We start from the raw sequence: 24917 nt of genomic DNA on the forward strand, positions 1-24917 counted from the left end.
GACCATGTTCACCACCAGCAAAACAGCACAGAGGAACGGTGGTCTAGATTTCGTAATGTGGGCAGGTCTGTCTTTTTAGCAGAATAAATTCCAATTTGACTCAAGCTGAAATGTCAACAATCCAAATAATATTTATTCTTCTGCTCATTGATGAAAAGATAAATAGTAGAACTGTTGCAAATGTATATGTTGATGAGATTTATGTTTGAAAAGGTGTACAAAGTCTACTTTTGCATGTGTCCTTAGGAAGATCCTAAGCCTACCTGTGTCTTCTGGGATATGAACAAAAATGGTAAGTTTAAAAATACTGTAATTTCTTATATGTGGAGAGTAAAGGTGTCTTAAGTTAAATCAGTCACAGTCTTGGCCATTTTACTTCTTAATCCTTGCAAAATGAGGTGAAGCCTTTAGGTTGTATCATTTCTTCTGGTTAGTACAGGTGCTTGTAACAGCAGATGTTAAATAATCTTCTGTTTATTTTTTACCATTTAAATTTGTAAAATAAAATTATCTTCTGTATCTGATAACAGATTTTCACTGATCTGTCTACAGGTACAAATTAAATAGTAATGCCACTCAAACATATAAAGGTTCTTACTTGTGCTTTTAACTTGTAAGTTTGAAAACGCTGGAGTATTTGAGATTGTGCCTATTATACATCTTAAGCTGGTTTGTCTTCAGAGGAAGGTTATGAACTACATTACATGCACTTCATCCACCCTATAAATGGATGAGAATCACCCTGATGAGGTCCCATATGCAGACACACATTAACAAGGCAGTATTTTAGCTCATTCTTCAATTGCTACTGCCTTGTGTGTGATTTTATACTCAGGCTCTTCATCCTTTGCACATAACTTTCCAGAGCCTTCTATATAGAGATTACTACTGAGATGCTACTCTTCCCTGTGTTGAAACAGAGAGTGGAGAAGTAACTGTCCTTAGCAGTAGGATACTGGGTGGAGGGATTTAGTACAGAGAGTATTGCAAGAAATAAAATTTACCATCCAAAGTTGTAATTGAAAGCAGAAAATTCAGACAGAAGAATTGAGGAGAATGCAAAAGGAAAAAAAAAAATGAGGGGAAAAAAAAGACTAAAAGAAACACTTTAATGAGAAACACAAAGGGAGGAAACTGTTCTCAGTGGCTCCTTGAGTGGGGAAAGTTTTAAGTAGTTTTGGAACATCTTCACAGTTTTGTGAGAGATCCTGTCTTGAATTTGAGGTAAAGTTACAGGGCCAGTCAGATAATGTGATGAATGTTGTCTGGAGTTGTGCAAAAATTTCTTTCAAGAGTTCAGAGTATGTGAACTATTACACAAAATGAGTTAGTATTTTAGCAGGGGAAAACAAAAAGTAATCAGAAATATAAATTTTACTTTTTAACATCTATTTAAAATAGAAAATTCCTTTTATTTTTCAGAATGGGCTTTTCAGAGCAAACGAGTAGGGGGTAGTTTACTTCATGTTTTTTGTTAATGCCTCAGAGGAGCCTTCTGCATTACATCCTGCAGGAGAAGGACAGGACCGCTCCTGGGTCACAAATGCTTTTATGTGCCTAGGGATATATGAGTAGGAGGGTGGCAGGTACAGATATCACATCACTGTGATAAAAGAGAGATTTACAATGATCTTATTGCTGGGTGAAACTAAGGTACGTCTTAATGCATGACCCACAAAGTGGTTCTTACTCATCTCTCAATCACCAAAAAACTCCCTGCTATCTATAGATCTCTATTGCTTCTGCTCAGTACTCCATTACTGGGGCACTCATGTGGTATGATTCCTTGTAGAAACTGGGAAATGGAGCACTTGCTTCTGTCATAATTGGTTTTAGTGTATATTCAATCAATGTAAGAAAACACTTCTGCCTTTGTACAAGATAAAGGGAGGAAGCTGTTAAAAGAGTGACATGAGTTTGTTGGAAAGAACAGTTTCTCCTCTTTCATTTCCACAGGTGGCAATGGTGGCTGGAACCCTGAGGGCTGCCAAGTGAGCACAGAGTCCAATGAAAACGAGACAGTTTGCTTATGCAACCACCTCACACACTTCGGGGTCCTAATGGTAGGCAAAATCCCTGTTCACTAAGTTGTCTCTCCAAGAAACTGCAATGCAGTTTTCATCCTGGGTGAAGACAACTCTCATTTTTCTTGCTTGTCTTATTCCTTTTGCACATATTTATAAATAACAATGCATCATTTTCCCCCGTATTGTCGCTAAGTTATATTTTCACAACAAAATAGCTAGTGATAAGTATTCAAGAATGATGTAATGAGTAAAGTAAACAATGAAAGTCTATTACTATGTTTTTTTACAAGTGACTAAATATTGTAAAATAAAAAGTAAAATATGCCCATCTGAGGATTCTAAATTTTGAAAGTATTGTGGCCCAATAAGATGTGGAGTTGAGACTTCTGAGTGATACCAAAATACAAAAAGCGTATTATAACGTCTGACTTCAAAGAAGGTGCATCAAAAGAGGTGTGGCCAGCAGATTGAGAGAAGTGGTTCTCCTCCTCTACTCTCATGAGACCCCACCTGGACTGCTGTGTCAGCTCTAGGGCCCCCACTGTCAGGAAGACATGGACATGCTTGAATGGATCCAGAGGAGGGCCAGGGACATGGTCAGGGAGATAGAGCACCTCCTGTATGAAGACAGGATAAATTGAGGTATTTCAACTTGGAGAAGGAAGGCTCCAGGGAGACCTTAGGGCAGCCTTCCAGTACTTAAAGGAGGCCTATGGGAAATATTGGGAGGGACTCTATTAGAGAGTGTAGTGATAGGGAAAAAGATAGAAGTTTTAAACTGAGCAAGGGTAGATTTAGATTGGATGTAAGGAAGAAGTTCATTATTGTGAGGATGGTGAGGCACTGAAACAGGCTGTCAGAGAAGTTGTGGGTGCGCCCTTTACTCTGCCCTGATGACACCACACCTAGAATACTGCATCCAATTTTGGGCCCCCCAGTTCGAGAGAGAAGGGGTCTGCTGGAAAGAGTCCAAAGGGGAGATACAAGGATGACTGGGGGACTTGAACATCTCCCCTATGAAGAAAGCCTGAGGGAAGTAGGGTTGTTTAGACTTGAGAGGAGAAGGCTGAGAGGGGGTCTTACCAATGTCTATAAATATCTGAGAGGTGGGTGTCAATATGAAGATGATAGTCTCTTTTTGGTGGTGCCTAGTGATAGGACAAGGAACAACAGGTACTAGCTGGAACACAGGATGCTCCATCTCAACATGAGGAGACCTTCTTTTATGGTGAGAGTGACAGAGCACTAAAGCAGGGCACCCAGAGAGTTTGCAGAGTCTTCCTCTCTGGATGCATTCCTGTGTGGCCTGCTCAAGGTGATCATACTTTAGTCATGAGGTCTGTGGTGACAGGTTGGACTCGATGGTCTTTGAGGTCTCTTCCAACCTTTGTGATACTGTGATCTCTACAGGTCCCTTCCAACCCCTAACATTCTGTGATTCTGCGTTCAAAGGCAGGTTGTATGGGGCTTTGAGCAACCTGATCTAGTGAGAGGTGTTGCTGGTGGTTTGGAAATAGATGATCTTTAAGGTCTTTTCCAACCCAAACCACTCTATGATTCTTTGAAAGCTGGGATATGGCTGGGTGAAGAAGAAAGTCAGGGGCTATAAAACCAAGGGCTAGTACTAACATTACCAATAAAAAGTGGAAAGAGCTGATCACAATGAGGTCTAAGGTGCAGGGTATCCCTGTCATTTCTCTCATCAATATAGTCTGGTACAAATGACCTGCATCTGAGATGGGAAAGGTGTAATACAAAAGGAATGAACGGGAAACAAGTCTACGTCGTTTTGAAATGTCAAAATGTGGAAAGCGGCAAGTTGTTTTCAGAATAAAAGAAGATAGGAGAAAAAGTTGAGGTGCTGTTTTCAAAACAAACCAAAAAAAGATGTACATGTATTGCTAGGGAAAACAGTCATGGAAAGAAAAATATCCTACAGTCAATAAAACTGCTGATGGAAACGAAGTCAGGGGAGCACAATAATCCCCTTTCATCCTCAGATTTAAGAAGTTAAATGGTCCCTTGCAAATTTACATTTCCAAATGTGACAAGATTTATATTGATCTAATGATAAAAAGGTATGAAGCAATAACTTCTTTGGTGAAATGTGTAAGCCTATACTTGCAGTTCTTTTATAAAAGACTTTAATCAGGTTTGGGGATGCCACACGGTACAGGCTGCCTCTCGGAGAAAGTCTTCCCACTGAGAGCTGGTACAAAATGTGTAACTCGACTCTTTCAGAGCCTTAAGCAAAGTCTCCAGACTGGGTGTCTGAGATAAGCAGAGAATAGCGTGTTAGGGAGCTGCATTCAGGTGGCTACAGTAATTTGCATGTGAAGCATTTTTGAAGGGAAAAACTCCCCATATGAAAAAGATGGAATACTGCTATCTTTTCTTAACACTTGGTGATTTTTTCAGTTTCTTTTATTTTAAGATCACAAGTGGGCTGAAATATTTATTCCCATCTGAAATTAACATCCTTTAGCCTTTGAATCTCACCTGTTGAAAAGGTGTTTGCTCCTGATCACAGCAGTGCTCCTAGTGGAAGTGTTTGGGTTTTATTTAACTTGTCAGTATCATAGGATTTAACCACACAAAGGAGCCGTGTGCACTTTTTCAGCTTTGGCCTTTTAAACCCTTCTCAATAGAGCTGCTCTCTTCACGTCATGCTTAGATGTAGATATGAAAAAGCCCCAAGATTTTGGTCTTTTTGCAAGCTAAATTGTGGTCTTGTTTCACTTTTCATCCTTGAAGGCAGAAGAAAGGGCTTTCTTCAGGATATATTCAATGAATCCCTTCTCTTCCCTGAACGCTTTTGTGGCAAGAGGAAATAAGGCAGAAGTTCTTTGAATCAGGGCTATGTTCCAGCAGTTTTGACCCTTCTAATTGCTTTCTCATTTTAATAATCTTTTCTGACTTTAATTTAGCTATGAAATTACTTTCAGATAGGACTCTCCTTATACATATATAAACTGTCATATAAAGTTGGGACAGAGTGTGAAAAACATGCTGCGTCCTTTTTCTATGAAGAATGGCAAGTTTTATAGTGTTTTATTAATTTCTTTTTGCTGGATAGTTTTACTGTGGCTAACTGTGACCCTGTAGAATGGCACCATTATGTTTCAGTATTTGCTTACATTTACTCCACAGTGATATAGACCCAAACATTCTAATTTTTTGTTCTTCTTAAAAAAAGGAAATGACACTGGCATTTATTCTCAGACGGTATGGTGTGGCAATTGCAGCTGGACAGAAAGCTGGAAAAAAGTCCTCAGAACGTTCCTGCTTCATTTCCAAATTATTATTTTTTTAATGTTGTCTATGTCACTATTTTTCTGACCAATTCTATTTATAACTGTAGTTTGCATGTCAAAACAGACCATAAAACAAAAAAGCAGTATCTTGCCCTTGGTTTCACCCATACATGAGTAGGCACATTGACTCGTACGAACGTTTAATAAAAAGCACTGACGTCAGAAGCTCTGAGAATATTGCATATTTCAGTATGAATAACTCTAATTTGTGTTATCCTAAATCTTGCATCTTCTTAAAGTAAGCAGTGAAACTAAAAAGTTTGAAAAGGGGAGATTTTTCCAGAGAAGGACATTAAAATTCCTGATACTGAAATACAAGATTTTGTATCAGGCTCTGTCTACTTGCTGATCCCAGCAGTTATAATTCTTAAAGTGCAATGTTTTGAATAGAAATGGGAAGGAATGGGAAGAAATGGGAAGCCCATGGCTTGGACAGCAGGACTCTGAGCTGGGTTAGGAACTGGCTGGATGGCCGAACCCAGAGAGTGGTGGTGAATGGTGTCATATCCAGCTGGCGGCCAGTCAGTAGTGGAGTCCCCCAGGGATCAGTGCTGGGCCCCATCCTCTTTAACATCATTATTGATGATCTGGATGAGGGCATTGAGTCTATCATCAGTAAATTTGCTGATGACACCGAGCTGGGGACAGGAGTTGATCTGCTAGAGGGTAGAGAGGCTTTGCAGAGAGACCTCGACAGGCTGGACAGATGGGCAGAATCTAACGGCATGAGATTTAACGCATCCAAGTGCCAGGTTCTGCACATTGGCCACAACAACCCCATGCAGTGCTACAGGCTGGGGTCAGAGTGGCTGGAGAGCAGCCAGGCAGAGAGGGACCTGGGGGTGCTGGTTGATGGTAGGCTGAACATGAGCCTGCAGTGTGCCCAGGCAGCCAAGAGGGCCAATGGCATGCTGGCCTGCATTAAGAACAGTGTGGCCAGCAGGAGCAGGGAGGTCATTCTGCCCCTGTACACAGCACTGGTTAGGCCACACCTCGAGTACTGTGTCCAGTTCTGGGCCCCTCAGTTTAGGAAGGATGTTGACTTGCTGGAACGAGTCCAGAGAAGGGCAACGAAGTTAGTGAGGGGCTTGGAACACAAGCCCTATGAGGAGAGACTGAGGGAGCTGGGGCTGCTTAGCCTGGAGAGGAGGACACTCAGGAGTGACCTTATTGCTGTCTGCAACTACCTGAAGGGGGGTTGTAAACAGGCAGAGGTTGGTCTCTTCTCCCAGGCAGCCAGCACCAGAACAAGAGGACACATTCTGAGGCTGCGCCAGGGGAAGTTCAGGCTGGAGGTCAGGAGGAAGTTTTACACAGAGAGAGTGATTGCCCATTGGAATGGACTGCCCAGGGAGGTGGTGGAGTTGCCGTCACTGGAGGTGTTCAGGAGGAGACTTGACAGGGTGCTTGGTTACATGGGTTAGTTGATTAGGTGGTGTTGGGTGATAGGTTGGACGTGATGATCTTGAAGGTCTCTTCCAACCTGGTTTATTCTATTCTATTCTAAGAGATGCAGCAATCGTAGACTAAGGTTACTTAGTAAGCATGAACCATAATGTCAGGGTTATAGCAGTGTTGTTCTCTCAAGAAAGACAGGGATCTGCTGGAGAGTCCAACAAAGAGCTTTGAGGATGATTGCAGGACTTGAACATATCTCTCATGAAGAAAGACTGAGAGAACTGGGGCTGTTTAGTCTTGAGATGAGAAGGCTGAGAGGGAATCTCATCAACATCTGTAAGTATCTGAGGGGTGGGTGTCAAGATGAAGGTCATAGTCTCTTTCTCTTGGTGCCCACTGATAGGACAAGGAACACTGAAAACAACCTAGAACACAGGATGTTCCACCTCAACACAAGGAGACACTTCTTTACAGTGAGGGTGATGGAGCACTGGAACAGGCTGCCCAGAGAGGCTGTGGAGTCTCCTTTTCTGGAGAATTTCAAAACCCATCTGGATGCAATCCTGTGTGGCTTGCCCTGGATGGTCCTGCTTTGGCAGGAGGGTTTGGACTAGACGATCTCTGCAGGTCCCTTTCAACCCCTGACATTCTGTGATTCTTTGATTCTGTGAAAGTGCTTTTGAGTTTTATTTGACTAATTACCAAGAGTGTTGAGTTCATGAAAAAGATGTTTACTATAACTGATGCCTCTTCCTCCTCACACAGGACCTTCAGAGAGCTGCTACAGAAATTGACCCACATAATACCAAGGTCCTCACTTTTATCACTTACATAGGCTGTGGGATATCTGCTATATTTTCAGCTGCAACTCTTCTGACGTATATTGCATTTGAGTAAGTATTAGCTCTGTGGAAAATATCACAAAGAAAATACCCATATGTGACAAATAAAATAAATTAGTTATAAGATTAGGGTGGTTTATTTGTCTAGGAAGGGAAATCTATGTGTAAGAAAATAAATATGCAAAATCATGGTCAGAATGTTTTTCAAGGGAACTTAAGTTCAGACTCTTTCCTCCTGTTTCCAATGAATGTGTTTTGCTGCTCAGGCCTGGGAATAAGGCTCATGTGTCTCAAATTTTTCTCTTTTGGGAGTACAGTATCCTCTGGTTTCTGAACAGGTATGTATTATTTTAAAATCTGCAACCAGTCTTTTTGTGAAAACATAACAAAACAAAACTTGCCTGTGTGAGCATAAAAAGTCTTAAGAAATTTCCAACTAGAATAATTACATTTTAGAGCCCATCGGAAGGCAGTAGGAAGAGAAATAAAATGAAGTTGTGAATTGCTGCAACAATTTCAACAGCAGTCCTACTGAAATGTGAAAGTGACTCCTGGGAACGCAAAAGTTTTGAAGTGATACAGCTCTGTGAACAGTGAAAAGAGAAAATGAAGTCATAGCAAACAAAGGAACCATTCTGTCTGTAACTGGACATCATAGTGTAGCTGCTAAAGAAGCTTAGCTTGCTAGGGGGGGCGGGGAAAAGGGATCTTCAAGTTCTAAATGTCTTCAATGATTGCATTCTTACAACCTATGGTATAGTGTTCCGGTCCAAGGTAGCAGAATGGGTTGTATTGCCCCTCAGTTTATACATTTCAATGTGCATCAGTTGAAAAAGAAAATTTATTTGATCTTCAGTCTTCCTAAAACAAAAAGCAAGGGAAGCTAACAGAAAAACCTACTGAACAGAAAGCAGCGAGCACTGGACAGTGTATATTCCAAAAGTTAAGCAAAGATTTACATATAAAATTATCAGAGGTGATCTGGTCAGCTGTATTTTGAAAGTTTTAATTTTCTTCAGTTCTTTTTTTTAAAGTACAAAATACATTGCATTATATTTCATTCTAAATGTTTTTATTAATAAATCCTCATTAAGGACCCAAAGAAGTAACTTTCCCCTACCACATACAGCAGATAATCACACTATGCTTTATTGCCACAAAAACTCGCAGGTAGGAGGAGATCCCTGTGCTTTTATTTGCTTTGCAAACTGATAAACCCTACCGCTCTAAGTGGCCTGGGTGATTGAAGCTAATTAGTCATATGCATTTTCATTTCTCTCATTAGGAAGCTGCGAAGAGATTATCCATCCAAAATCCTGATGAATCTGAGCACAGCCTTGTTCTTCCTTAACTTGATCTTCTTGCTTGATGGTTGGATTGCATCATTTAAAATAGATGGCCTCTGCATAGCTGTAGCTGCACTTTTGCACTATTTTCTTCTGGCCACCTTTACATGGATGGGACTGGAAGCTGTTCATATGTACATTGCTCTAGTGAAAGTGTTCAACACGTACATCCGGCGATACATACTGAAGTTTTGCATCATTGGCTGGGGTGAGTTCCATCGATGCAATATTTACATAGCATGTTTTTTGAAATGATAACATATAAAAGTTATCACAAATGCAGAGCAGAATCAAAATCAGCATGGCAGTTCCTTTCTCCACCCCCTGGCAGTGCTGACATGCAGCCAGCCCTCTCTGTCACCAAGCTCCCCCCAGTATAGATCTTTGCAAACACACTGCAACTGGCACTCAGCAGCCAGAGCAGCTCACAGTGCAAGGAGCTGCGGAGAGACAAGATAAACTGGTCTTAACTTTCCAGAGAGTTCAGAATGGGAGGGGGAAAGTGTTAGTGTCATATCAGAGATGGAGAGCCATGGCACACAATAAATTCAGAAACTCTTGCAGGTACTGCAGAAACTTTTAATCTGACTTAAAGTTTCTTGCTGATAAATGTGAAGCCTATGGCAGGACTCAGAAACAACCAAAATTTCCTGAGCTTCAGCACATTGCTTGAATAAACCACTGAAAGATCCTGCCTGCCCTAAGCAGTGTACACAGCAGGACTGAAATGGAAAATGTAATACTGAAAAATAACTGCAAGGCTCAGGCAGCAAGGCTTTTTTTCTATATCAGGAATCTGTGCCTTCTGTCTGAATGCACATATTGTGTTTGAAATAATACAACACAATACAAAACCATTAACCTCATGGCTAGAGCACTGACCTCAGTCCGGCTGATAATTGATGTCTTTCCATTGGCAACTAGCATCCTTTTTGGCAACCTCAGCAGAGCACAAGGAATGAGCGGTCAGAAAAGCAAATTAACCTCTTCCCCTTTGAATCTGTTTTATCATAGCAAGGATAAGACATGTAAATAAAGCACGTCAGGAAACATACATTTTTTGTGTGTGAGCTGTACAGAGTTCTGCACAGACTTCTCTCCCACATAGCTGGCGATGGTCCCACAATATTTCCTTTATTTTCTTAAAAAATACACAGTTTACGTATTTTTGGGGGGGAACATATTTAAGTAAATGATAGGTAATGATGTAGAAAAAGACATTTTCTGTTGAGAGAAGCAGTGGAGAAATTGAAGTTCGTATTTCCCAGTTCCCTAGCCTAATCAAGTATGTTAGCATCTCTGAAAAAAAAATCTCTCAGAACTAATCCCAATACCATCCCTCCATTAGATCTGAATTTTGTGATAGTTTGTTAATCTTCTCACGATGTTATGAGAACCTAAGTGCAATTGCAAATTTAGCTTTAGGTAAATAAAGGAGATTATTTTAATTTAGTTTCTCTATCACATGCTAAAATAATACTTTCTACCTTACAGAACATTAGGAGGCTTATTCAGTAATATACATTAAGTGCTTTGAAAGTTTTATACATTTGTACTTTTTGACAAAGTATTTTCTTCGACTTCTGAGTGCAGTTTTCTGGTATAGCTACCTCAGTATACTCTGTACCAAAACAATGGGGATGGAGATATCAGTAATTCAGCTTTGCATGGTGATTTTGATGGTTTATGAGATGTGAAAGCAAGCTGCAGGTTTTCTTGTGTTACAGGTTTGCCAGCTCTGGTGATAGCAGTTGTTTTAGCAAGTGCTAATACAAATGCAAGCCATATTTATGGCAAAGATTCATATGGCAGAGATTCTAACGGACAGGGAGGAGATGACTTGTGAGTATTTCTTTAAATCTCTTGTAATTTGGCATTCACAATCTGAAAAACAAATATCATTGATCAGATTGCTTTGGAAAAGTCAGAGGTGTGTTGAACAAGCAAGGTGGGCAGGTGTGAAGAAGGCTACAAGAAAAATTGGGGGGAAATATGCATTACCCAGTGCCAGGTGCAACCACTCCTCTATCAACAGCAAAGAAAGTAATAGTATTAAAACAGCCTCCTTTGTAAATATATGAGACTTTGTCAATAGCTTTCTATGTTTTTTGTTGGATGTCCATATAGTTATCTACAAATGTCAACACTTTTGTATGACTGTTACCTCATTTCCTGTTTCTTCTTTGGGAAAACTTCATCATGATAAATGAAAGTGTCATTCTGTGTTTTTATTATAGTATCATGCTAAGCAGTTTGCTGCTATATGGATAAACTAGGTCTCTTATACGACAGACTATCAAATGGCTCTCTTAAAGGGCTACCCATCCTCCTTCTTCCCCAGAGATTTATGATCACGTGATAGAAAGTTGAGATCTAAGTTTGCCCATTCTGTAACTAAGGCTTCACACACATAGAATCGATGAAGCTACTCATATAGAATCTAAGTTTCCATGATTGCAGTTCCCACAGCTTCAGGTTTCCTTTTAATGAGTTTTAACTAAAATCAGTTACAGACCTCAGATTAAGATGCCACTGGGCTTCATCCTCTTTACAGACAGTGGATAAAAGTTTTGTTTTAAAGTATAGCACTGCATCGGTTGTATCAGATATAGACTGATTTTCCTTGTAGTTGTACAGATAATTGGAAGATAGTTTGCATTCTCTAAAAGTGACATTTTCATGTATTTTCACAGCTGCTGGATCAAGAATAAAGTTGTCTTTTACGTGACTTATGCCGGATACTTTGGAGTGATATTTCTGATCAACGTTGCCATGTTTATTGTGGTGATGGTGCAAATATGTGGGAGGAATGGGAAAAGAACTAATCGGAGCCTGAAGGAAGAGATTCTGAGGAACCTCCGTAGCATGGTCAGCCTGACCTTCCTCCTGGGCATGACCTGGGGCTTTGCCTTTTTTGCCTGGGGTCCCTTAACTATTCCTTTCATGTATCTCTTCTCAATTTTCAATTCACTGCAAGGTAAGATGAATTTCTGTTCTGTGAACAATTAATATTTCAGTTGTTGCTGTTCTAGAAACTATTATGTCCAGCAATTGGTTTGGTAGCTCAGATCTAAGCTCTTCAGGTTTTCCCTTGATGCTAAACCATCATTAGTTTCCATTTATGTGGAATAATGCTACCAACTAAATATGGGCTGAATATCTGAGTTAAATGAATTGTTTCATGATCTTTTCCATAAAATACACCGTATTATAATAGTGCTATTCCTACCTAATGGTTTGCAATAATCTCTGTTGGGACAGATGTTGCACGACCTTCAAGATTTCCTTTCGCTGATTATAACAAATATAGGAAGCTACTTCCCTTAATTTATTCCTTTAGGAAATCTGTAAAGCTCATAACTATTTTATTACAGATTCACAGATTGCATTAGGTTGGAAGAGACCCTCACAGGTCATCTTGTCTAACCCCCTCCCTGCAGTGAGCAGGGACACCTCCAATTAGGTCAGGCTGCCCAGGGCCGTGTCAAGTCTGATCATGAATGTCTGCAGGGATGGGGCCTCAACCACATCCCTGCACAACCTGTTCCAGTATTTTTCCTCTCATTATAAAGAACTTCTTCCTTATGTCCAACCTAATTCTACTCTACTCCAGTTTATAACCATTGTCCCTTGTCCAATCACTACAAGCCCTTCTGAACAGTCCTTCCCCAGTCTTCCTGCAGGTTTCCTTCAGGTTCTGGAAGGCTGCTATAAGGTCTCCCTGGAGCCTTCTCTTCTCCAGCCTGAATAGCCACAATTCTTTTCATAGGAGAGGTGCTCCAGCCCTCTGATCATCTTTTGTGAGCTTCCTCTGGACCTGCTCCAGCAGGTCCATATCTCTCCAGTGTGGGGGGACCCAAGAGCTGGACACTATACTCCAGGTGGGGTCTCACCATAACAGAGTGGCAGAATTACCTCTCTGGATCTGCTGACCATGATGCTTTGGATGCAGCCCAGGATGCGATGGGCCTTCTGGGCAGAAGTGCACTCTGTAAGGCATGAGAAGCTATTAAAACAAAACTCAGTCCTATTTCAGTGTGGAGAGATGGTACAGAGGTGTGAGATGCTCTTTGGTCCTTTAAGGAAAATCAAGCCACTGTTACAGTCATCTTATTTTTGTTTCCTTTACTGAAATTTTGAATATTTGACTTTTCCAACATAGCTTGTCCTTCTGAAAAATGGAAGAGCATGGCTACCAATTACAGAGTTACATAGTTGACATTTAAAATAACTTCATCTCAGAGCTAAGATTTGCGTATGCACCAAATGACATAAGAATGCTCACCTCCACTTACTCTACCCACTAATAAAGAAAAACAAAACAAAAACTAACAGAAAAGCAAAAAAAATAAGAAGGCCATTGGAAGAACATGTGTTATACCACACACACTAGTATGAAAAATAAGTCTGCCAAGAAAAAAAAGAAATCACAAAAAAGCAAACCCAAGAATGTCATTGGAGGAACATGTGTTATCCCACACAAATTTTGAGATAAAAAATAAATTTTCCCAGGGTCAGCAAAATGCCTCACTTTTAAGGAAAAAGTACTTAACATTACACTGTTTAGATTTTATCTGTTACAGTTTAGATGTGTTTACTGCACTAAAAGATTTATTGAGCTTTCGTGGAAAGAGAATAGTGTTGTGGAGTTTGGTTTGGTTCAGTTTCAACCTAAAATGTAGGCAATATGGCAAAAATTGTTCAGATGTGGTGTTCTTACTAAAGACTTCTTTTCCAAAGGACAGATTCTGATACTCCCCTAGCAGCATAATGAACTATTTGCTCCAATGTGCCTGTGTTAGAAATTTAGATGGGCCTAGGGAGATTAAAACTATGGGAAGAACATGAAAAAAACACTAAAACTCTGAAAAACATGCCAAGGATCTAAACAAGCTCTCTGTAACCAGAATTTCCAGTGCAGTCAATTAAGCTTGTATGTGCATAGTGCATACAAGGTTGACCACCACTGCTTAAGTCTCTATGGGACAATAGCACTGTTCAGTGGAAAATGAGTATGTGGAAGGCAGTTAAGTCAGAAGATGAAGCTGAAAAACCTGAGGAATAAATGCAAAAAGAAGAGTGATGAGATTTTTCAGATTGTGGTAGCAATGATGGCGCAGCATATGCTCAGGCATGTCATGTAGGGCACAGGATGATAGCAGCTCCATATCTGAAAAGGCTCGATGCTGTGTCAAAAAGAGCTAGGCAAAACTAAAGAGAGAAGGAAGATGTTTAAAGTCACATAAAACTGATGGAGTGCACATGTAGCTCTAAGGGGATGGAATAAAGCAAAGAAAAAAATTAAGATTTGTATCGTGAGGTTCAACAAGGTTAAGTATAAGGTCCTGCACCTGGGTTGGGAGAGTCCTTGTTATCAACACAGACTGGGGGATTATGTGATGCAGAACAGCCCAGGAAACATGATTTGGGGCTACTGGTGAATGAAAAGCTGCACATCAGCCAACAATGTGCACTTGCAACCCAGAAGGCAAATCACATCCTGGGCTGCATCAAAAGAATCGTAGCCAGCATATCCAGAGAGGTGATCATGCAACTCTTCTCTGGTGAGACCTCACATGGAGTACTGTGTCCAGCTATGGAGCCCTCAACACAAGAAGGATGTGGACCTGCTCCAGGGGAGGGACACAAGAATGATCAGAGGGCTGGAAGACAGGCTGAGAAGAGAAGGCTCTGGGGATACCCAATAGCAGCCTTCTAGTACCTGAAGGAGGCCTACAAGAAAGCTGAGGAGGGCCTATAAAGGCATGTAGCATTAGGACAACAGGCAATGGTTTTAAATTAGAGCAGAGTAGATTTAGACTGGTCATTAGGAAGAAGTTCTTCACTGTGAGGGTGGGGGAACACTGGAACAGGTCGCCCAGGGTAGAGACCCTGTCCCTAGGGTCATTTGAGGTCAGGCTTGATGAGGCTCTGAGCAACTTGGTCTAGTTGGGGACATTCCTGTTACCTGCAGGGTGGTTTGTCTTGATGACCTTTAAAGGTCCCTTCCAACCCAGTACATTCTATTATTCTATTATCAGACAGCAAAAAGTAGTTCAGTATGGTAAGTCTTTCATTATTATTAATATGAGCTTAATTATTGAGGCCTCAGTAAATATCTTTATTCTCTCAAGTTTTTGAAAACTGCAGAGTATTTTAACCTATATCAGCAGCCTCCATCAACAGTTTTCTGTTCACTGGCAGTGAAAAAGTAACTTGCAGCAACTACTGGTGTTACTGTACTTTGCTATTTCATCTACATAGGAAATTATTTTTCTTTTTGACAGAGTAACAAAATCTGGGAACATGTCTTTTTTGGCTGCTTATTTTATATATGTGCCTGAACAAGCCAAACACTTTTAAGTCAGAGCCAAGGTAGAGTCAAGCCTAGGGTCTGATTTGGCTCTGGGAAACAAAACCAAATTACTAAAGCACATTGTAAATGTAATGAATAATGAAATAGAGAAAAAAAATTGGAGATCAAGCCCAGACAGGGCAAAGACAAAGTACTTACTGCAGTACATTGATTTTCTATTACTATAGACACATAGTTATTTAACTATTCAATATATTCCAAACATTCACCACAATTTAATTAAGCATCTGTTTAGTAAGTTTGTACCTGTGCAGAAGTCTTAAGAGGTACTTGGGGCCACAAACAACTGCTTGTTTGGAAGCCTATAAGAGGTGCTAGTGATAGCACAGCAATTACTTTGTACTTAAAACAAATCACACAGATAAATATTTTACTAAATGCAGACAATAGTAGCCATAAAACAACAGAGCTTTCATATAGGGTGCTTTAAAGTCTGTTTGCCTTTCTTTAATTGTGCTTTTGCCTCTTTTTGCCCATCAGCTCTTGACAGGTTCTGCAAAAATGTTTCATGACACAGCCTTTACCTAAAGTTCTCAGTGGTCTTTACCTAAAGATCTCAGTGATCTCTGCCTGGCCTGATGGCTGTAAGCAAATAGCAGCCCAGTTCAATGACATTCATATATGCACTCATACATTCTCAGCAGTTAGGAGGAGAGGATAGTTTTATACTCCAAAGCATTTTTTCCAAACTATACTCTGACACTGTGTTCTTCCAGCTGAAACATAGTGGGCATTAGTATACAGAAGTATTGAAGGTGATCATAAAGGAGCAGTTTTAGAGGATGGCACTTAAGCATGTTTGCCCACTCTATATAGCATTTATTCATGCTTAAGATGTAATCATGAGGGATTTGGCAATAACATTTTGCCATCAGGTGTTTGACTTCAAGTTGGCTCTGTCTCATGGAATAAGAGCAAAACAAGAACAGGCCAACCTGAGAATGTCGGGAGATTCCACAACCACTGCCGGCTCGGGAGAGCTGGGAGCATATAAGATTTCCAACTTCTACATTTAGCTCCAAACTGTCTCTGTAGAATTATGAAATTGTACCATACACCCAGCTAAGTCCTTCTTTACCAGGTGGTAGATGCTAATTTTCTGTCTTGAAAGACTATGCAATTGCATGAGAAATATGAACTCTACAAAAACATTCTTAAACACATTTATTGTGATTACATGCACAAAGTCATTTTTTTCAGAATTAACTGGACACCTAGTTAGCATTTATGAACATATTATTAGCATTTTCATAATAATTTCAAGTACATACATGTGATGCATATGAATCCAAGTGTGCTTTTTTTCATAGCACTCTTTAGCGCCTGTTACAATAATTCCAGTTTTAAAAGAATACATCCCATAGTTCTGAAAATAATGGAATAGGAGGATAAAAGCATCTTCTTGATAATATAAAAGTATCTGGATTTACTTTGCAGTCTGACTCTTGCAGTCCTTTTGGATGTAAAATACTAATTTGTTTCAAGGAAAAGCTATTTCCCTCTAAGACAGAAATAATAATTTAAGAAAACACACTGAGCTGGATCTAAACCAACAGTATCAATAAAAGCAGCCCTGTGCTCGCTCTGCCCTGATATCCCAGACGCATCTACAGCAGCTATGGCAAAGCTTTAATTAATTTCAGTACCTCTATGAAGCATAGGTAACAATAAGAAAACTTAAAGGTTGTTTTCCTTTGCTTATATTTTATAGTAGATTTTAGTTTATCTGTCTATTCATTTACTGTTTATGTAATTTTTTTGTTGCAGGTTTGTTTATATTTGTATTCCATTGTGCTATGAAAGAAAATGTTCAGAAACAGTGGAGGAGACATCTCTGTTGTGGCAGATTCCGACTGGCAGATAATTCAGGTAAAAGCAATTCACAGCTTCCCTCCTTAGATGCTGCAATGGTCCATAAAAGTCCAGGTGAACAGCTCGCTGTGTTTTTTTTAATATAATGCAACATTAGACAGAGATGTGGAAAAATGGATTAATTATAGGCTGTCACTTCATTGATAACAATTGCCAAGGGACTTTTCAGACATCCCTTCATAAAAATTCTGAAGTATTTTCTTTCATTTTTCCAATGAACACAGCTGGTAAATTTTGTACTGCCCTTTGGACCCTCAAAAAAAAAGGAAAGATAGAAAGAAAGAAAGATTCAAACTCTGTATCATTCAAAAGCTAATTTTAATCCTTTTCTCCTATATTACAGTATGTGTACTGAATTGCATGCAATTGGTTTGTACTTCTCTTCCATTTTGTGAATTTTATTGAAGTACAGGGCATAATGGCAACAAAAGTGTGAAACTGTCTGTATTGACCTGCAAATACATGATATGAAAGGAATTTGACATATTTATTTGACTGATATTGGGACATTTGTGTCAGTCTTCCTCAATACAATTTTTTATATTAGTTTGGTATGTTAGTTATTAGTTGTTCCACAATTAAAACCTGTTGCATTAGTGGTTAGGACAAAACTCTTCAGTTGTGAACTTCTGAATAACCATTCTAATTCATTGTTATTAATAGTGCACCAATTTGCTAAGCCCTGTAACAAGTGCAAATCCACCAGTAGGCAGTATCTGCCTCAGCACATCAAGCCCTCAAATGATAAAACCTCTCTAAATGCTCCTATCCAATCCCCTTCCTATACATCACTTGGGATGTCTCTCTTGAAGTGGTAAAACTTTGGCATTCTTACACAGCTAAAGATTTTCACTGCTCTCCTGCATCCTGGCAAACCACATCTTAGAGTTCTGCCATCCATCCAAATGACTGTTTAGACTGTTAGAGCCCCGATTTTAACTACCATTGTAAGCAGCAAAGTAAGTTAAGCTGGAATTCTTGTATTTCCTAAGAATCAAGGAGGCTACCTGACAGGAAGAGCAATGGGCTGTTTGTTATAAGGTAGATTAAGAAAGAGATCTGATATTTGAAATGTTCATAATTTAATAAATCAGGTATTTGGTACCTATGGTAATTACGTAAACATTTTTAATCCTTTTTAGACTGGAGCAAAACAGCAACCAATATTATAAAGAAGAGTTCCGATAATCTTGGGAAATCCTTGTCCTCTAGTTCTATCGGCTCCAATTCAACCTACTTAACATCCAAATCAAAGTCTACAACAAACACGTATTGCAAACGAAACAGCCACACAGGTGAGTTCTTGCACTGCAGCACACTTCCTCTGAAAAGATGTGTTTCCATGTTAAAGCTGGAGTGGGAATTTCCATGTTAAAGCTAGAGTGTGAAAACGTCACCAATCAATGTACTTTTAGTATTTTTAAAATACACTGTTCAATAAGGACTCTTAACCTAATATATATTGTATCAAATACATAGTTCCAATCTCACTGTGTTCCCACACTTAACAAAGAAGGTGTGGTGAAAGCAAATTTTGCTTTTTGTATAGCAGTTTCACCTTTCTTGGATAAAAGAAGGTAAGCCTTATTATCCCATGGTAAACACAGAGTATCCAAAACAGAGAGAAATTACATTCAAAGTTGGTAGTATAATCATAATTTGTAATGGTTATTGAACATTAAGGGAATGCCACATACTTTCTCTGTATTTTTTAAATTTTAATACATTTTGCTTTGACCTGTAAAAATAGACATTTCAATATGGTACTCCAAAGGAATTGTTGCTAATGTTGGCTTTTAAACTGCTGACATTTCTTCTCGTGTTAAAACAATAGAATATAACATCAAGATTCTGATTTTTAATGCAGCTAAACTTCTCAGTTTGATGTCTTAGTAAATTGGAGGCAAATAATGTCATAGCTACATGACTTGGCAGCTCTTGTTAATATGGTTATAATTTGCTCCCTGGAATTGACACAAGCATTCATGTGTTTGTGGTATAGATAATGTCTTCTAAGGCCCTTTCCTCATCAGTGGTGGAGCGTTACAGGTAAAGTGAGAACTGCTTTTGTTGATGCATGGTTTAAACAGGGTGGAGGGATGCTGCTTGCATGATGTCCTCACTGACACAAAGGACTTTGCTAATCAATTCAAAACGCTGCTTGTTTCTCACTATTATTATCTTGCGCCATTGATGCTGAATCAGAGGATAAGCATGCTTCAAACTCACGGTGTCTGCGATCTGCATGGGGCATGAAGCAATTGGAAGATACTATTTTAGAAATCAGACCATGTCCTGAAATTAGTGCCTCTGTACAGTAGTCTGGAGAAAAAGAGATTAAATTGGAACACCCATACACAGACCATACATTGAAAAGCAAAACCAATCTGACTGAGTCCTAGAAATCCTTTTAGTCTTTTTAAAAGTTATTGCAGGAATTTTAAGATACTGTATTTCTATTTGATCTGTGGCCATTTTTAAATTAGTCTTCTAGCCATTGTTTGCCATATCAAATCTCTCCCAAAATACCTCTGAATGACAAACTGTATGTGCCCAAAAGCCGTGCTGTGAACTGGTGGCTGACTGATGGATGCACCAAGTTGGACCCAAGTATGGGGTGGACCCTACTGGGTGAACGAAAGAAATCACGTTGGCACTTCAGCATTTTGTGGCACTGCTGTCTATGAGGCTAAAACAAACTTGTTGTAGATAGTACTTAAATACCATATATAACACATCTATGAATTAGAAGTTAGGATTATTTCTGCAGATAATTTGGTAGTACAACTCCCATTTACTTCAGTGATACAGGATTTTAACCCTGTGTGAAGCCTGAGCTAAAAAAAATAGGTCTCCACTGGTTCCAAAGGCCTTTTGTAATTCCTGTGCATGCCAATTTCATGAGGAAATATCTGGTACTTAACAATGTTATGATGCCTTGGGAGTAGATATTTACAAGGAATTTCAAAAGTTTTCCCTAAAATCTCAGAATTAACTTTTCATATTTGTCATAAGATATGCAATATGTAGAAAAGCTTTAAACTGTGCTACCATTGGCTAATAAATGCCTACATTTGAAAGGTACATGATAGTCAGAAGTTTGCTGTTGGACATGGAGTTATTTGCTGCAATTCATGGACATTCTTGCGTGCTTTGAAAAACTCATTCTGATGTCTGTGAACATGCCTGTTTCTTTTTTCATGAATGAAACTTTTGATTTCTCACTCCACAACCCATTCCTCCTTTGCAACACTTCATACTCTTTTATGGCTGGATGTGATGACTTCTGCAGGGGTGGGTTACTTTCCTATTTTAGTTACATTTTTTTTATATGAAAAAAAAAAAAAAGGCTAAATTCTTTACCGGGGAATTTTTGAAGCTGCTTTCAGCAAAGTCTTGTAAACAGCCATCAAAATTGTCACTTTGTAGAAAACATTGCTTCACAGGATCTTACTGTCAGCTTATGGTGGTCCAAACCTTGCCTGTGTTGAGAGTTAATTGCAGCTTTATTTACTACAGTGGAAGAGATGAGAAAGCTCATTAGGACATTGTCGAGTGAGACACAGGATCTTTCCTTCTCCATGCTCAGTACATGAGCTCTACCTACTGACTGTTCTTGGAACAGCAATAAATAGCATTAGCCACTGTAGCAGATTTTCTCAGCCCAGTTAAGGATTGCCTTGATGGGGTTTTTTTTCAGTTCCACTTTTTTTTTATAGCACATGAACTCTGAAGAGATGCCAGTTCTCTGCATCTTTTCCTCCACACAGTTGTTCAGTCCATACCCTGCACACTATGGAAAAAACAAAGAGATGCTAGATGAGCACAAAGTTTAGTTGCAAGTCCAGTTACCTGCTTTAAGATGCAAGTTGTCCTCTGCTGCATTCTGTGCTGAGTACATTATTTCTGTGCATAGCTTTAAAACCACCACTGTTTATTAAATTATTAAATTAATATTGTTATGTTCAATTAGTTAAATCAGCTTAACTGTCATTTCCCACTACTTTATTATGTGGAGATGCTATTTACTGGGTGTTATGGTGGTCACCCCTATTCCAGTCCAGTTGAAACGGTTTTAGTTTGTAAGATTCAAAGCATCAATAGTAAATTAATATATTAAAAGATTGTAGGAGTCAGTTACACTTTAGGCAAAATAATAGCAGGATAATTGCAAGAGAGACCTGAGAGATCTTCCGCAAAACCGGTGCCTCAAAAGAATTTAGACGAAACAATGCCAAGCCAAAAAGTAGTTTGCTGGCTGCTAGGTCAGTAATTTCATTCAGCAGTAGAAGGAATTCATGGCATATCAGTGTGGGAGTGAAACGCCTCTTAAGCTATGAGTTTCCTTAAGAAGCCCTAACTTCTTGTTGCTTTTTCCTCTTCCTAGAGAATGTTTTTCTTGACAAGCCATCTTCAAATTTTCCTCAAGAGGATGGAGAACAGACATCAATCATCCCTGTCCACAATGTTACTGACAAGGTTAAGAGATACTGCAATCCTCACTCTGACAACTTCTATGAAAATATCATCATGTCTGACACGTTTAGTCTCAGCACAAAGTTCTAACTGTGCTTCTGAATTTTTTAAAGCAAAGTCTGCCTGGAGTTGGGAATACTGAATGTCATAGAATGTGTTTAATTATTTTTCCTAGTTTTTAATGTTCATCTGTTAACAGCTTCCACTCAAGGACCAATTTCTCTACCTTTGTAACGTTGTGGGAAAAGACAAATTTCCACTGTGGTATTGAGCTGTTTTTAAATGCATGCCTGCCAACAGCTAATTGCAATCCTGTGTAAATAGACCCAACAGCCTAAATTATATAGTTCAAACAGAAGCAAGTCTTGATTCCTGGAGAAAAGGGTAGACACGCCACACAGTATAGGCAAGCTCTTGCCAAACAGTTTGTTGATGGTCTTTTTCTTTTGAAAAATAGGGATTTTCCCTACAACACTTGTTAGATTCTTGCTTCTTGACTTTCTAATGCTGTCTGTTTGTTATTTTTTCGTAAGTGGATAAAACCCTCATAGCAGTGTTAAAAGGGTTATTTTAAACCATATCTCACTAAATAGACCTAATCACGCAAATCATGCTTACCAAAACAGTATGTGCTCTAAATTCAGGCTACTTTGTATCCATGTACATAGCAACACACTTAGTGCAAAGATGTACTGGCTGAGGAGGGCATGCAGGTTGCTAATAACTCTTGCAAATATTAAGCCTGTTGGTGTATATGGAAGCAGGCAGTGGCATGGATCTTTTGCATCTGTGCAGAACAAGTACACAGGTAAATCCAAAGTTTACATGAAGTCACGTTTCAACAGTAATCGACTGGCATGTATGAAATGTGGCATCTCCCATCACAGTCCTATATTTAATGTTCTTTTTTCACTACACAAAATAAGACATTCAACTAGATACAGATATATAAATATATATCTAGATCTCTCTCCACATACATTTGTATAATCACATAATAAATGTGACAGAGGAAACCACCATGTGTAGCACACAGACAATCTAAGTACAATGAACGGTGCTAAAACTTAAGTATTTAAATACAAGGTGAATGCTTTGTAAACCCATGGGTTCTTTCATCAGTCTCTGTACTTCAGATATACTGTATGTATGAACACTTCCATCAGATGGCATTGCAACATTACAATAACCTGGAATACATTTAGCAGTAATAAATAAATAACATCTTTCCAGGCATATAACATTATCAGTATCCCTCTCCTGCCCCACCCCGCCCCCTGTTGGCTGACTTGATTGAGATTGTTGGTGGCACAGAGTTTGTTTAATCAGTGTTCAGGCAACATGAGCGAGTTTCCTACTGCTATACTGTGTACATAATGACACTTGAGTTGTGTATGTGTGCAGAGACCAGACAAAAGCATAACGTGCTTACTTGTTCTAGTCTCTATAAATGTGTGACACGTCAGTGTGTTGCCATGACTGCCAAAAGGCATCTCTCCTCATAAAGCATGTCTCACTTCATGACGGGTGATACAAGCATTGTAACTGTACATGTCCCTGAAGGCATGGGATAAACCACCAAAGGTATTTTCACATACTGTTTCCAGAGGAGAATGTCTCCTAATGGAAATTTTCATTTAAAAAAAAAAAAGGGCTCTTTCTTTTTAACCAAAATATCTTTATCCAAATATTTAATTGCATTCAGAAGGTGACCATGAAGTTGTGCTGAAATTTTTTTGCAGTTGCCAGGCAGGTGGATGTTCAGTGATTAGGGATGTGGATTTGTGCCTTTCTTTGCTCTTTGCATGCACTTTTGTGTGCAGAGATCATTTAATGCTGTGACCGCACAAATGGTGTGTATTCCCTGGCTGCAAAAACCTGGTGAGGGGAGAATGACCTGACCATATCCCATCCAGAAACACTGCTGTTGCTACGTGGACCTTAATGAAACCTCAGTCTTGTAACTGCAAATCCTTATATGGTGGTATGAGTGAAAGTCAACTCGAGTCACTACAAATGTGATTATTAACATGGATGAGTGTTGTCAGATACCTTTAATTTAGGGAGAGATTAAGTACAAGCATTTAATGAACTTATATTTTATCGTCCCACTTGCTTAACTACTGTAGATAATAGTGTTCATATAGCAGCTTACTGTGAGATTCTACCTGATTAAGGTGTGTTCGGAAGTGAAGAGAAGGAAAAAATCATTCTTGAAAAAATGAGGAATCAGTAAAACATAATAAATCAGCATAATATAAAAAAGCAAACACAGTATCCTGAGTGAAGCTGAGCTGTAACCTATCAGTTTAATGTACAGCTACCTATATTTTTGCTGAATTAAGATTTTTTTTTCCTCTTTTTTTTACTACCATGTAGTAATCTTAAACTCCGTGTCAGTTAGATGCTTTTGAATGCTCTCAGTTCTACAGCGAAAATCTTGTACTTCCTAGTTGACATGCTGTAACCTCCCTTGTATATATTTATTTATTTGTGAGGTTAAATATGTCAAATTTATTTAGCTCTATAATGACTGTTCTCGTTGCTTTAAAATCCAGCTTCTGCTTCATCATAGAAGAAGAGGGAAAGAATAATTTCTTATATATGTTTTCTTCAAACACCATGTGAAAAAATTTACTGTAGTTCTGTCTTTTGCAAGTCAGTGAAATGTGTAAAACTAGTCAGTGGAACATAGTGTAACAGGTTTGAAGATGGACTAAAGTGGAAACATTTTCAAGTAAACGTTCTTGATGTTAGTGTTCCAGATAATTAAAGTCTTTCAACAGTGAGTGGTTGATTTTATTTTTATTTTACTTTTTAGTGTTTCATGGCAAAAATGACTCAGTGGAATTCTGGGAAATAGTCTTGTGTTTATTAAGTATGTGAGACAGGTAAATGCCTAGCCAAAACATTGGAAATAAATGTGCAAGAGTAACTCAAATTTACCAGAGGAACACATTCTGCAGAATACGTTTTTCCCTTTTGTGATTTACTGAATGCCACATCCAGTGAATGATCTGAGTGTTATGCAGGTTCATGGTAGCAGTTGTGTCAAGGAAAGGAAAGTGAAGGCAACAGACAATATGCTGGGATGATCTTGTAGAAGTAATAGAAATGAATAATCTAAAAGTCATATGTTTCCTTCCAGCTAAATGTAGTCTCTCATCATCGATAACTTGATTTAAATTGTACTCCTACTTTGATACTGTTGAAATATTTTAGTCAGCCAATCACTTGATTAATACATACTGATGTATAAACATTAA

The 24917-nt window shown here is 39.0% G+C and overlaps 1 protein-coding gene across 4 annotated transcripts in view; it reads left to right on the forward strand.

Annotated features, from left to right (window-relative positions):
• The window catches only part of ADGRG6 (adhesion G protein-coupled receptor G6), a 118710-nt gene extending 94270 nt beyond the window's left edge, over positions 1-24440 (forward strand). For 3 of the 4 annotated variants that reach the window (XM_068150778.1, XM_068150795.1, XM_068150785.1), the window contains exons 17-25: positions 247-292; positions 1957-2063; positions 7505-7632; positions 8867-9135; positions 10655-10769; positions 11621-11904; positions 17071-17172; positions 18318-18470; positions 21563-24440. In XM_068150778.1, the coding sequence (XP_068006879.1) occupies positions 247-292; positions 1957-2063; positions 7505-7632; positions 8867-9135; positions 10655-10769; positions 11621-11904; positions 17071-17172; positions 18318-18470; positions 21563-21741 (1383 nt within the window). In that variant the 3' untranslated portion in view covers positions 21742-24440. Of the gene's footprint in view, positions 1-246; positions 293-1956; positions 2064-7504; positions 7633-8866; positions 9136-10654; positions 10770-11620; positions 11905-17070; positions 17173-18317; positions 18471-19177; positions 19225-21562 lie in introns of all 4 variants that reach the window. The other variant, XM_068150804.1, reaches the window with a different exon arrangement.
• The last annotated feature ends 477 nt before the right edge of the window (positions 24441-24917 follow it).

This window comes from Melanerpes formicivorus, unplaced genomic scaffold, assembly GCF_026170545.1.
Source record: "Melanerpes formicivorus ecotype bairdi unplaced genomic scaffold, bMelFor1.0.p_v2 SCAF_2, whole genome shotgun sequence".
Lineage (NCBI taxonomy): Eukaryota > Metazoa > Chordata > Aves > Piciformes > Picidae > Melanerpes > Melanerpes formicivorus.